Source organism: Stegodyphus dumicola, chromosome 7, assembly GCF_044657685.1.
Source record: "Stegodyphus dumicola isolate Sdum_Otavi_A_Nest chromosome 7, ASM4465768v1".
Classification (NCBI taxonomy): Eukaryota; Metazoa; Arthropoda; class Arachnida; order Araneae; family Eresidae; genus Stegodyphus; species Stegodyphus dumicola.
This window is the reverse complement of record NC_140774.1, coordinates 49,348,274-49,361,453: the sequence shown is the minus strand read 5'-3', so window position 1 is coordinate 49,361,453 and position 13,180 is coordinate 49,348,274. Positions and strand designations below refer to the sequence as shown.

At 34.5% G+C, this 13,180-nt stretch overlaps 1 protein-coding gene across 3 annotated transcripts in view; it reads left to right on the top strand.

Annotated features, from left to right (window-relative positions):
* Positions 1–13,180, top strand: part of LOC118184037 (pyridoxal-dependent decarboxylase domain-containing protein 1) — a 148,687-nt gene that overhangs the window by 81,459 nt on the left and 54,048 nt on the right. For all 3 annotated transcript variants that reach the window (XR_015041999.1, XM_085820173.1, XM_035353672.2), the window contains exon 15: positions 11,811–11,916. Coding sequence is in view for 2 of the 3 variants with exons in the window: in XM_085820173.1 (XP_085676299.1) it covers positions 11,811–11,916 (106 nt within the window). In the remaining variant the exon portion in view is untranslated. The remainder of the gene's footprint in view (positions 1–11,810; positions 11,917–13,180) is intronic.

The window sequence follows — 13,180 nt, the reverse complement described above, 5'->3', positions numbered from 1 at the left end:
CACTAATATTGAATTTGGTGTTGAATATAATGCATAAAATTAACTTTACTGGAAGATTTTTATGAATTTAGATTTCAGATATGCTTATCATTATTTGCGTCCTTAACTCTTAGACTGGCAACAACATATATATATATATATGTAAAATATAAAAAAAAATACGATGGCTTTGCTCTTTGCGAACCAGCAACCTTTTTTAATTTTCTGCAATTCAGGATCGTCCCCTAACCCAGTACCTGCTAGAACATTCACGCCTATTACATAACCTCCTCATATAAATGCTGCATCATAAGTTTTTCTACATTTTTCTAGAAGCTACTCTGTTACATAACCTTTCATATAAATGCTGTGTCATAAGTTCTCCTAGACAGATGCCTTCTCCCCTTCGTCCTGCTAACGCTTCTGCTATGCTCCTCTTTCTTGGTTAGAACGTTATGATGTATTAAAGTTTAAAGTCAGTCGTATCTAATAGTTCAATTACTGAATAAGTTATTTGATTAACTTCATCTGGAAAAAGTCATCTGCTGAGTCGTCATTTTTCTCCGTGTTTCAATCACCCCAGCTTCGTTAACCATCTGCCAGAACGTGTAATGGAATAGCCTCACCATTCGCCCACGATGTGTTAGAATAACTGAAAAATTACATATATATATATATATATATATATGTGTGTGTGTGTGTGATGTACCAGCTTTTGTCTGGAATAAATAGATTCGTGAAGAAATATAGATGTAGTCGTAGCCTAAATTATCAGACGATAAGTTTAAAAAACAGGATCCATTTATTATTGGTCAGGAGAAATAGCAGTTACAAAAATAATCTTTCCGGAGTAAATAAAAAAGAATTGCTAATAACTTTTTGTCTGAAGTTTACTGCATCGTTACATTAAAAGAAAAGGCCCCGATATTCCTTCGCGAGTCCTTTTATAGCCTCTGGAAAGGAATGATGTCAGCCTCGTCAGCCATTCCAGTTCACTTTAAATATTTCCAGAACATTCTATAACTGTATGTGTACAAAAGGCAGGAAAATCAACTACGGGGCTGTGGATTTAATTCCACGTACTTTCAAATAAGAGACCGTCGCCATTAAAAAATGAAAGGAATATGCAGTTAGAATTTTAAGTGTATTTATGACTATGGAATTTTATTATTACAAAATATATATAACCTAAAATATTTTTTGTGATGTATTAAGAATGTATTAAGAATACATGCATCTTAAAATATTCCAAGAAATTAAGGCAAGGCGTTAAAAGTACATAAATCTAGGTACAGTACAAAGTCTGTAATCCAGACGTCCATTATCCGGAATGATATATAATTTGGAACTCAAAGCCACAAACTTTTTTTTTTGTATGCTTTACGCATGCATGTTTAGCGCAAAAAAATGAAGCAACTTGAACAACTTACATTGATAGAAATGTTTAATAAAGTAAACAAATAAATATTAAGCTTTTTTTTTTGTAAATTTTGATACCTAATTGATCATATTGCTCTTTATTTCCTAAATTACGGTTTCATATTTTTAATTGTATAATTTCTGCATGCCATCTTACCAGATTTAAATTGATGATCTATAATCCGGGAAAACCCTTAATCCAGAATCGCTGAATTCCCAACGAGTCCGGATTATGGACTTTGTACTATATAAAGTACAGTGAAATTTTGATTAAAAAATCAAGAAAATAATTCTTTTTCATGGTAGTTTTGGGAAATTTGTGTTTTCTTAACAAAAACCCAGCTGGTTAGAGGGTTAAAATAATTTATGGAAGACCTACTTCATGATTTTTTTTTCTTTTGAAATGTGTCTTAAGCAAAACTAAATATAGATACTTCATTATGCTTTCTTAGATACTTTCTGAATGCTTGCCTGCAAAAGGTCCTGTAAAATCTAAAATATTAAGTTGTTCCATACTGTAGAACTCAACCAAGTGATCTGATGACACATAACCAGTGCTGTAAAAAAAGAAGCATGAATGCATTAACATTGTGTCCATGTTTTGTAGTCAAGATGAGTGAATAAAATGAATCTATTAAAATAGAGCATAATAGCTGGAGTATACAAGTTCACTCATTTTGTTAGAGAAGTTTTTATGACTACATTCTGGTATGCTATGAGTGGCATTATCACAAAGCAAAATTATCTTAAAAATATAAATCATTTATTAAATTCATGAGCCCAAGGAGTTCCAAACAGTTCAACATGGACAAAAGTGTATGTTTAAAGTACTGTGATTAAGAATAAGTTCACAAAAATAAAGGTAAGCGGACTGTAATATAACTTATTTACACTCACGTCCATAAATTAAGGATAATGCAAAATCAGGTAAAGGAAGAGTTAGAAGCAAAACAATTTTGACTTATTTCTAAAGCTTATTTATTAAACAAAAGGTAAAGAGCAAAAAAAGATGCTATATGTTTGATATTATTAAAAACATTAGCGATTTTTTCTCCTGGAGCAAATTACAAAAAATACTATTTACAAAAAACCAATATTACGTGGTTGGTATGATTGTTAATAGATTGTATGTCTCCCAGACGATGCAATACAGTCCGTACAATGCCTAGGCATGCTGAGTATCAAATTATCGATCTGATCTTGGGGGATATTACACCACTCAAAAAGCAATGCTCTCCGAAGTTCCGGTAAACATGTAAGAAGAGGTTGACGGGCTGCAACTCGTCGGCCAAGCATGTCCCACACGTGCTCTACTGGATTCAAGTCCGGTGAGAATGCTGGCCAGTCCATACGGGTGATATCTTCCGATTGAAGGCATTCGCTTACGATGTTTGCACAATGAGGGTGGGCGTTGTCATCCATAAACGCAAATTTTGCGCACATGACGCCCCGAAACAAACGTGCATGTTTTTCCAGAATGACGTCCCGATAGGCTTGTCATGGTTCCAATTTGAACATGCAGGTCAGTTCTGGAACCCAGAATAATTCCACCCTGCACGAGCACTCCTGCACCACCATAACGGTGTCGTTCAATGATGTTTTCTTGGTGGTAACGTGTACCTGGAGCTCTCCATATGAAAGTCTGGCAAGAATCAGACTGCAAGCTAAACCTGGACTTGTTGGAAAACATCACACAAGCCCACTGTTGCGATGTCCACAATGCATGCTCTCTACTCCAGGCTAACCGCAGGCGACAGTGAGTAGTTGCAGTAAGTGGAATGCATCCGACATGCCTACGAGCATATAGACCAATCTGCTCTAAGTGTCTGTACACGGTCTGCCTTGAAATTGTCGTACCAGTGGCTGAAGAGAGCTGACGCGACAGGTCTGAGGCTTTCTTTTGGCAGTAACTGCCAAATACAGGTCCTCATTCGACGTTGTAACTCTGGGGCGACCTGTGCTGTAACGTCTACTCACATTACCATCATCTTGGAATCGTTGCCAAAGCCTGGAGATGACACTCTGGGCAGTTCCAAGTTCATCTGATACTTCTAGTTGGGTACACCCACATTCCAGACGGCCGATAATTCTACCACATAAAATATCATCCAAATGCGTCCTTTGTGTCATAACTACTCGGTTATTGCACTGAAATGCTTATAAAGCGCCTGCGAACAATTTTACTTCTTTGCCTGTATTCCTTATATGTCACTCTCTTACACTCTCATCATTGTGACATACCATCGGTGTCATCTGGTTACTTCCTGAAACTTGCATATGATTCTTGAAGATGTGTGTAGTGATTTTACAGGTGATATATTTATTTTAGAGTTCGATTTCTGCGTGACTCCGAATTATCCTTTATTTATGGACATGAGTGTATTTTACATAACACTTTGAAATAGAATGAAATGCCATCCGCAAGACGACACAGCACATATCACTCAAAGCATTGTAGCAATAATTATAAAAAATAGAACACATAACTCGCATACTTTGGAAAGTTTTTACCCTAGCAACCACAATTGAATCATCAGGCAATAGCGCCATCTATTATTGCAAAGACACATTAGAAATTCGTTTGGTAACAAAAAATACTAAACATAGCCCCCAGCCTTAAAGCCTTCTAAGAGTTACCAGTGGCTAAAGTCACGAGCGTCTGTATGGATTGTAGCCACCTGAACTTTTTTATTGCTGCCTGGATGAATTAAGGCAATTCTTCCAATTTTCCATTGGTTGGAGGCAGTTTTTTGTTTTTGATCAGAACTAAGTCACCATATTTTAGATTTGGAGATGCACGAAACCACTTTACACATTGTTGAAGGGTTGTTAAATATTCTGCGCACCATCGTTTTCAAAAATGTTGCACAGTCTGTTGAACTAAAGACCAACATTTAAGTATTTAACGTCACTCAAGTCAGATTCAGGAATGGTAAGCAAAGGGGTGCCAATCAGAAAATGACCTGGAGTCAATGCACTAAAGTCGTTTGGATCACAAGACATTGCACATAGAGGACGGGAATTCATACACTCTTCCACTTGTATAAGCACTGTTAAAAATTCCTCGTAAGTTAGAAGTGTTGATTCTAATACTCGTTTAAGATGAAATTTCATGGATTTCACATTAGATTCCCACAAGCCATTGAAGTGAGATGTCGGAGGATTAAATAACCAAGCCTTCTGAGGTAATGTAGTTACATACTTCACTGCTTTTCTCGATGCAAGTTGCATTTTTATAAATCTCCTTCAGTTCCTTACTAGCACCTTTTGAAGATAGTAGCATAATCATCACTCGGAATTTCAGATGATTTGCCTCGTCGGGTGATAAATTTTTTTGAGCTGCTAAAAAAGTTGAAGTTGATAGATCACTGACTAACTCCAAGTGTACAGCTTTTGTTGAGAAATGCACAAAAATGGATATGTAACACTTGAAAGTTTTAACTTTTCTCCCAACTTGGGACTTGATTCTATATGGACCAGCATAATCAACACCAGTGACTGCAAAAGGTCTTGAAGTTTGAACTCTGGGTGAGGGTAAATCACCCATTATCTGGGTCACAGTCTTGCCTCGATTTCTAATACAAGGAATATATCTGTGAATTATCTTTCTCACTACACTTCTCACCGAAAGAATCCAAAACTGTGTTCGCAAAGTGCTTATTAATAACTCTTGACTAGCATGCAAATAATTGACATGGTAATGAGTTACGATGAGATTAATGACATGTCCTTCCTTTGGAAGCAAAATAGGATGTTTGCTACTTTCAGGAATATTTGCAATTTTTAAGCGACCACCTACTTGAATAACGCCTTTCTTCATCAAGGAAGGGAGTTAATTGCATTACTCGACTGCTTTTTAATTCTCTCGATGTTTTTAAGCAAGAGAGCTCTTGAGGAAAATAAGATTCTTGGACATTTTTTATCACTGTTTTTGTAGCTAATCTAAGCTCATCTGTTGTTAGAAAACCTCTCAAAGATTTTCGGAGGAGTTTCGACAGTTGTAAATGAATCTTTGCAACTATACGCCGTAATTTTGTTCAAGATGAATACCATTTCAAAATGTCATTTTCCTTTACTGTACAAGATACTGAAATGCATGTTTTTTTCTCTTCTCTACGAACTCTTTCATAATCTACATGAGCACAAAGATGTTCACTGTCAGGACGTGTTTCAGAATCTTGTGAATATAACCAAGTAGGTTCCATGAACCATCGCTCACAATTCAGAAATTTGGTTGGAAACATTCCTCTTGTACCTGAATCAGCTGGGTTCAGCTTTCCATTTATATGGTTCCACCTTACATTAGGAATTGTGTTCTGTATTTTGGCAATGCAGTTTGCAACAAAGGGAACCAACATTATGGTTCTGCAGATATCCAGGACAGTACAACAGTTGAATCTGTCCTGGCCAAAACATTATGTATAGGAAGCTCTAAATGTTCTAACACTGATTTAAGTAAAGTTACTTACAAAACTGTGGCGCATAACTCTAATCGTGGTAGTGATTGCACCTTCAGAGGGGCACCTCTCATTTTTGATGTTAAGAGTGTAATCTTGATGTCCAAATTATGTGACACTAAACGCAAATAAATTACTGCACAATACCCTTTCTCGGAGGCATCACAAAAAGCATAAATATCAATATAGTTTACATCAGGAATCAAAACAAATCTCGGTATTTTTAATTGTTGAATAAGATGTAAATCCTTTCGGAAACTCTTCCATTTGTTAGCAATCTCATCACTAACTGGCTCATCCCATGATAAATAGAGTTTCCACTTGTATCAAGATTTTGACATAAATAATACAAGGAACAAGCCAACCCAATGGGTCAAATATTTTCGCTAAATCAGAAAGGATATTTCTTTTAGTGTATTTAAACTTTTCTCCAGAAATGGACATGGGAAAGTTAAAGTAGTCTTCACAGGAGGTTCCAATTAATTCCTAAAACTTTGGTTGAGCTATCGTCTTGAATTTTCATAGCCTCAGAATCATTTCTCAACTCCTTAGGTATATTCTCTAACACTAACAAGTCATTGGATGACCATTTACGCAGAAGAAATCCTCCACTAACATTTGCAAGAGTTTATTTATTAGATTTTTGCACTTTTCAGTGTTTTGAGCACCTACCAAACAATCTTCTTCAAAAAAGCCTTTGAAGCTAAAGGATAGTTATTCTGCTCATCATAGGCAAGTTGGTATAAAGTATGAGTAGCCAGATATGGAGCCAAGGCAGTCCCATATGTGACAGTTTTAAGTCAAAATTCTTGAATGGGATCACTTGGATTGTCCCGCCAAAATATCCTTTGAAACTCTATCCTCTTCATTAACTAGAATTTCTCTAAACATTTTCATGATATCAGTTCTGACAACTACTGGGTAACATCTGAATTTGATTAAAACTGGAAACATTTCTTGTTGTATTCTAGGAACTGTCATCAATATGTCGTTAAGAGATTGTCCTGATGAAGACTTACTAGTAGCATTAAAAACCACACATATTTTGCTCATAGAGCTAGATTCCTTAATTACTGCATGATGTGGCATCTAGTATGCCTGACTTGGGGACTCTGAACTACGAACTGGTTCTATGTGCCCGAGATCCAAGTATTCCTTCATGAATTGTTTATACATCTCATATGTACAGGGGATCTTAAGAGATTTCTCTCTAAAGATTTAAATCTTTGTAAAGCAAGATCTTTAGAATTACCCAACCTTGAAGGGTTATCTTTAAATAGAAGTTTCACTACATAACAACCATTTTGATCATGAAAGTGTGTTGTTTTAAATAATTTTTGACATTTTTAATCTTCTTTAGAGATATGCTTGACTTCAGGAATGGAGTCTAAAGACCAAAATCTTTCAACTAATTCGTTTGTATTCAACTGAAGATTATTCACTGTATAAGTGTCAGTTAGATTTGAATCATCTGCAGTAGTGTTTCCAGATATGATCCAACCCAGTCGAGAACAAATTGCAAAGGGCATTGATTGTCCTCTCTTTATGATGTCTCCCTTAAGCATAGTAAAAAATACATTTACACCTAACAAAATATCAATAGGTTTTCTTTCATAGAACTTAAGATCAGCTAAGACTAGATCATGAAAATGATTCGTAATTTTAGAAGGAGTTGCCACGTTAGGCACATCTGAAGTTATCTTTGGAATCATGAATGTGTATGTTCGAAACTTGGAGTTTGATTCAACACAATTCCACCTCTCCACTTGTTACGGTGTTGATCAATTCCACTTCTTCACTTGTTACAGTGTTGAACGAACCAAGGCATGGCACTTCAATTTTTTTGTTAAATCTACCTAACTTTAGTTTTTTGGCACACTCTTCACTTATGAAGCTGGCTTCACTGCCGCTGTTTAGTAAAGCCCTGCAAGGGATGGCTTTACCATTGGAATCACTAACACTTTAATGACAGCAGTACACAGTAATACATGTTTTGCTTCACCTTTAGAATAACTAAATTGTCCTGTACATGTTGTGGCATTTGCAATAACTTCATTCTTTGGTAAGAACACTTCATTCTTTGGCAAGAACCCTTCATTCTTTGGCAAGAACACTTCATTCTTTGGTTAAAAACACTTCATTCTTTGGCAAGAACACTTCATTCTTTGGCAAGAACACTTCGGCACTGAGGGAGATTGAGGACATTTGTTTTGGTTTCTCATTTTCACTAGTTTGGGCATTTCGATCAAAATGAAGAACAGTATGAGGAGGCAATTTACACGTTATACATTTACATAAACTATGAAAATTTTCATTAATTGAGGCCTAGAAGATAAACAATTAAAACAAAGTTTGTGTTTCTTAACAAATTTGATTCTTTTTTGGACACTTAAGTTTAAAAACATACCACATTTGTGAAGACAATGATCTTCCTTGCACATTGTGCAACTGTTTTTACTCGACACTAAAGAAGTTACTTTGGAATTAGAAAATTTCCTAAAATCTTTAGACTGGTTTCTACTATTCTGAAGGGTTCTAGTGTGGTCTTTTAGAAACTCGAGTAAATTATCCAAAGTACCTTATTCATCTTTGTTCAAAGTTCTTTCCCACTAAAATTTTATGTTTTTATCTAATTTCTCAGTTATCAGATAAACAAAAAAAAAAAAAAAAAAAAAAAAAAAAAAAAAAAAAAACATCAGAACGATCAGAAACTTCTAGCTTAAGAGTTCTCAAGGAATGTACACATTCATTCATTACATCAACACAATGTAAAATAGCTTGAGCTGAATCAGAAACATTTGACAAATTAAACATTTTACGGATTAATGTATTAGTTAATTCTCTTTTATTAGAATAACGTTCCTGTAAAAGTTGCAATGCTATATCATAATTAGCATCAGATATTGGAATAGATTCAATAATAGACAGAGCCTTTTTTTTACAAGAAGCCTTTAAATATTGAAACTTCTGACATTTAGAAATATGCGGATTGTTATCTACACTAGCCTTAAAAAGATCATAAAAACTAATCCACTCTATATTTTCCCCTGTAAAGGAAGAAAGTTCTAATTTTGGTAATCGAACGTCAGACACATTTACTTTTGCTACACTACTTGCTTTGAGAACAGAATCACTGAAAAATTTCTGCAACTTATTTATAGTTATCCATAATTCATCTAAAGTTTCTTGTATTGTTTGTTGTTCTGTAATGAATGTATTGCAATCTTTTTCAGGACACAACAAAATATATCCTCAAAGATAGAACAAAGTTCACTGTTAAAAGCATTTAGTTTGGTTTCGAACAACATTACCTCTAAAATTTCTGCTTGTTCTAAATTCGAATTTACCTTGCCTTTAAACATTGTTACATTCCTTTTTAGAACCTTCTTTTTAGTTACAACTGGTCTCAAATCAACCATTATGAATAACAATAAATATTATACTAACAACTTCAGCAAAAAAGAGGGAAAAATTGGAACATACTCACCCCAACGCCGAGGTTTCTACACTACATCATGCCATACCCATAATCCACAAATTGAATCGAAAGTACACTACGCTGATTATTAATCCATAAATCAAAAGTGATTTCACTTGCTAATTGGAATAAATCACATATATATCCAAAGTTCGCTGATTCACACCTGCGGTCACACTGACCAGAAAATGATTAAGAATAAGTTCACAAAAACAAAGCAGACTGTAATATAACTTATTTAATTTACATAACACTTTGAAATAGAATAAATGCCGTCCGTGTGACGACGCAGCACACATCACTCAAAGCACTGTAGCAATAATAATAAAATATAGAACACATAACTCACATACTTTGGAAAGTTCGTTACCATAGCAACCACAATTGAATCATCAGGCAGTAGTGCCATCTATTGTTGCAAAGATACACTAGAAAGTCGTCTGGTAACAAAAAATACTAAACATACTGCAAATGAGTTTCATCTTTGCTTTAGAACAGAAGTATGGCATAAGGCTATCAGTTGATAGGCACTCTTTTTCATAATTATGCCTGCTGTGTGGAAGTCATTATTTATGGGTCTAGTGGCTGACATCATTTGAAATGGGGCAAATAATCCAACCCAATTGAATGGCCCAAAGCGTTGAATTCACCAATTCAGTACTCAAATGCATATATAATTCAAAATATTGACAGTTCAATCATTGCCAGCCAATTCAAGGTACTGACAGTTCAGTCAGATGAATTTGCAAACTGTCCAATGTATTGAGAATGAATAGAAAGACTTATGGAGTAGTGAATCATGATGTAGGATCTGGCATTCAGGTGGATCTTTTGCCTAGTATGGTAGTCTCAAACTAAAATTCCATGCAGACCAAATATATACTCTGAAAGCAGCAGATGGATTGGAATTTTTTTTTTAACAAAAGGATGACTTTTCTAAACAAAAAAATTTAATTTATATTTATTAAATCATATATAAACAATAGTACTCATGAAAGTCATTGTGATGCAGGAGTTTGAATTCTTCAGCTAGGGATTGCCGCCTAAGCGGACAATACACAACGGCAAACAAGAGATATCACCGAACAACCAAATATATATAAGCCAAACAACAACCAAATAATATACAACCAAATAATATATAAACGATAATAATGATGATTAAAAAATTTTAATTTATACCTATTTTCTGTATGAAATGTTCAACTTGTAAATACAGATGAAACCTCGGTACTTGTAGGCAGTAGGTGACAGTGGCTTAAATTTGCAAAAAGTGGAAACTGCAGTACAACTGGCCTAACTAAGCAGTGGCTTAAACTTCTAAGTGTGTGATTTAACTTTGGCTTGCAAAATGGCTAATACTAGAATGCTAACTTAGCATAGCTGGGCAAGCAAAAGTACCACTGGCAAGGATCATTGCCAAAGCTCTAGGTCTAAAACTTTCTTCAAGAGCTGTGCCATAAATATGTTTATTTATCTGTATCCTAGTGAGAGCTAATGAGAAGGAGGTTATAGGATAGATCCAAATCATAATAAAATGGGTTCATCAACTTAATCTTTACAGACTTTCTGGGATATTACTCATGTTAATTTTTGATAATGAAAGTAATGTAAAATTGGTCTCGTATTGCGGTAGATAGTTAAAAGTTTTGTAAGAGGTTAGATTGGAGTTTTAAATTTTAAGAAATTGACATGTTTTCTATAAAATGGAGAGAGGAAGCATTTTGCATTAAATAAAACTTCTTACATTGATTAGTTCTCAAAAATAGTATTGGGGGGGGGAGGAAGATAAAGGAGGGTTAATTTTGTGATGAGAGGCTCCACTAGCAATTCGGAATATCATGCCAGTGTGATGCACAAACTATGAAACTGTATGGAGGAGAAGTGATGGAAAATTGAAAAAAGATTCATTGTGCATTGAAGTAATGCACCTCTTTACCATGCCATAATAGTATAAATTGGTTTAGTAGACTGGGCTTCACATCACTTCCTCATTAGCCTTATTCTCACGACCTAACCCCCTCAGATTTTCTTTTGTTCTTTGATATAAAGTATGTCTTTTCAACACAGATAATAAGGTCACTGAGGCAGTTTTTCAGCGGTGAGAGACTTAGGACAGATCATACTGTAAGAAAACTGCAAATTACAGCAGAGAACGTAAAAGTTTATTGATGTAGGGGTTGATTACGTAGAGAAATCGTAACGAGAAACTGTAGTCCAAGAATGCCCTTTGTTGTAAAGCTCAAAACTTTTCATTCTTCTCTTATGTATAAAACAAATCTAAAGTCTGAATATTGTTTTACTACTGGGAGCAATATTTAATATTTGATTTTTTTTGTATATGTGTGTGTTATTGGATTATTCAAATAAAAGACTGATGTCTATCAAGTACCAGTTTATCATTTTTGAGTTGATGTTTTTCTTAAAATATCCCAAATTATTATTTGTGTAAAAAACAAATATATCACTTTCAATAGCTTGTGCAACTAATGGCAAGACAAGTACCAAATATTAAGACAGAAATAATAGAATTAGAAGACTATGGCATATGTTTACGAATCTGTCCTCTGGAAAGTGCTCATCGTAAGTTATTTAGAGATAATTATGTTATGCAAAATTTTTCTTTGACTTAAAGTACCATTTGATATAAACTAAGTTAGATATTTTCAAGTAATTTTTCATTTTCTGTTTTATTACGAGTAAAAACATTATGTATTCTCTGTATTTTCTATTGAAGATTGAAATTAATAGTCATTACATTTCTTGTAGAATTGAAATAAATTTGTTACAATAATTTATATAATTAAATGAAATAAATTAAATTTTGTTTAATTTATGGTTGATAGCTTCTCTCTTTTTTCTGCTATCTGAATCATGTCAAAACAGGGTTCATACGGTCCTTAAAAGTCCTTAATTTTTTCAAAAATGATTTTTGGTCCTTAAAAGTCCTTAATTTTGGCCAAAATGAATAAACGGTCCTTAATTTTGCTCATTTGACGTTTCTTATCATTTCTAATGATTGCCATTCTATGTGTGAATTGCGATTTCTCATGAATATGGAATTAAAATTGCACGGCTCTTAACCAATCTGTGGGCGGATTTGCGTTGCAAACGATAAAAAAAAAAAAAAACAACAACAACAACAATTAGCTACCCGAACAAAAGTATCGGTGTCTGATTGGCTATTCACCCAATCTTTCGAAACAGGTGTTATCCATAAATTTAGGCAGATTGTGACGAAAGCGTGAAGCCGGAAGTTCTTTAAGAGGCGAAAGTGATGATGAAGGTGCTCGAGAAAAAAAAAAGGAGGGGGGATTCTGAAAATATTTGCCAAAATTAGAGCAATTCCAACCTGGAAGGCCACAACCCTTCCGACGCCAATAGGAACGAGATGCCTGGAAAGTGCATTTTCAATAAACTGTGGCTTCATCAAGCTGACTACAAAGACTGGATATTGATGGATGACAATCCTTATAAAGCTAAATGTGGTCTTTGTTTGAAACAAATTGAAATTTCTATAATGGGAGAGTCAGCGCTGAAAATTCACATGAAAATTAAGTTTCGTTTTATCATTTCAATTTGTTTTTACACGGTTTTGCTTAGCTTAATTTCTGTGTTTCAATTAAGCCATAAATTAATTTTTTATCACCTTCTACAGAGTTTATTCTCTTTTTCACATAGTATATGTATGGGATATCGGGATTATGAGTTTATTTATGCAGAGGGTCTGTTATCGATTTCGCAGGAAATCTGTTGGCTCCATTTCGATTTTAGGTCGCCAAGGGCAAATTCGGTAACGTTAGCCGAGAAAAAGTGAAGTTCGGAAATACATTTTGAAGCTTCAATA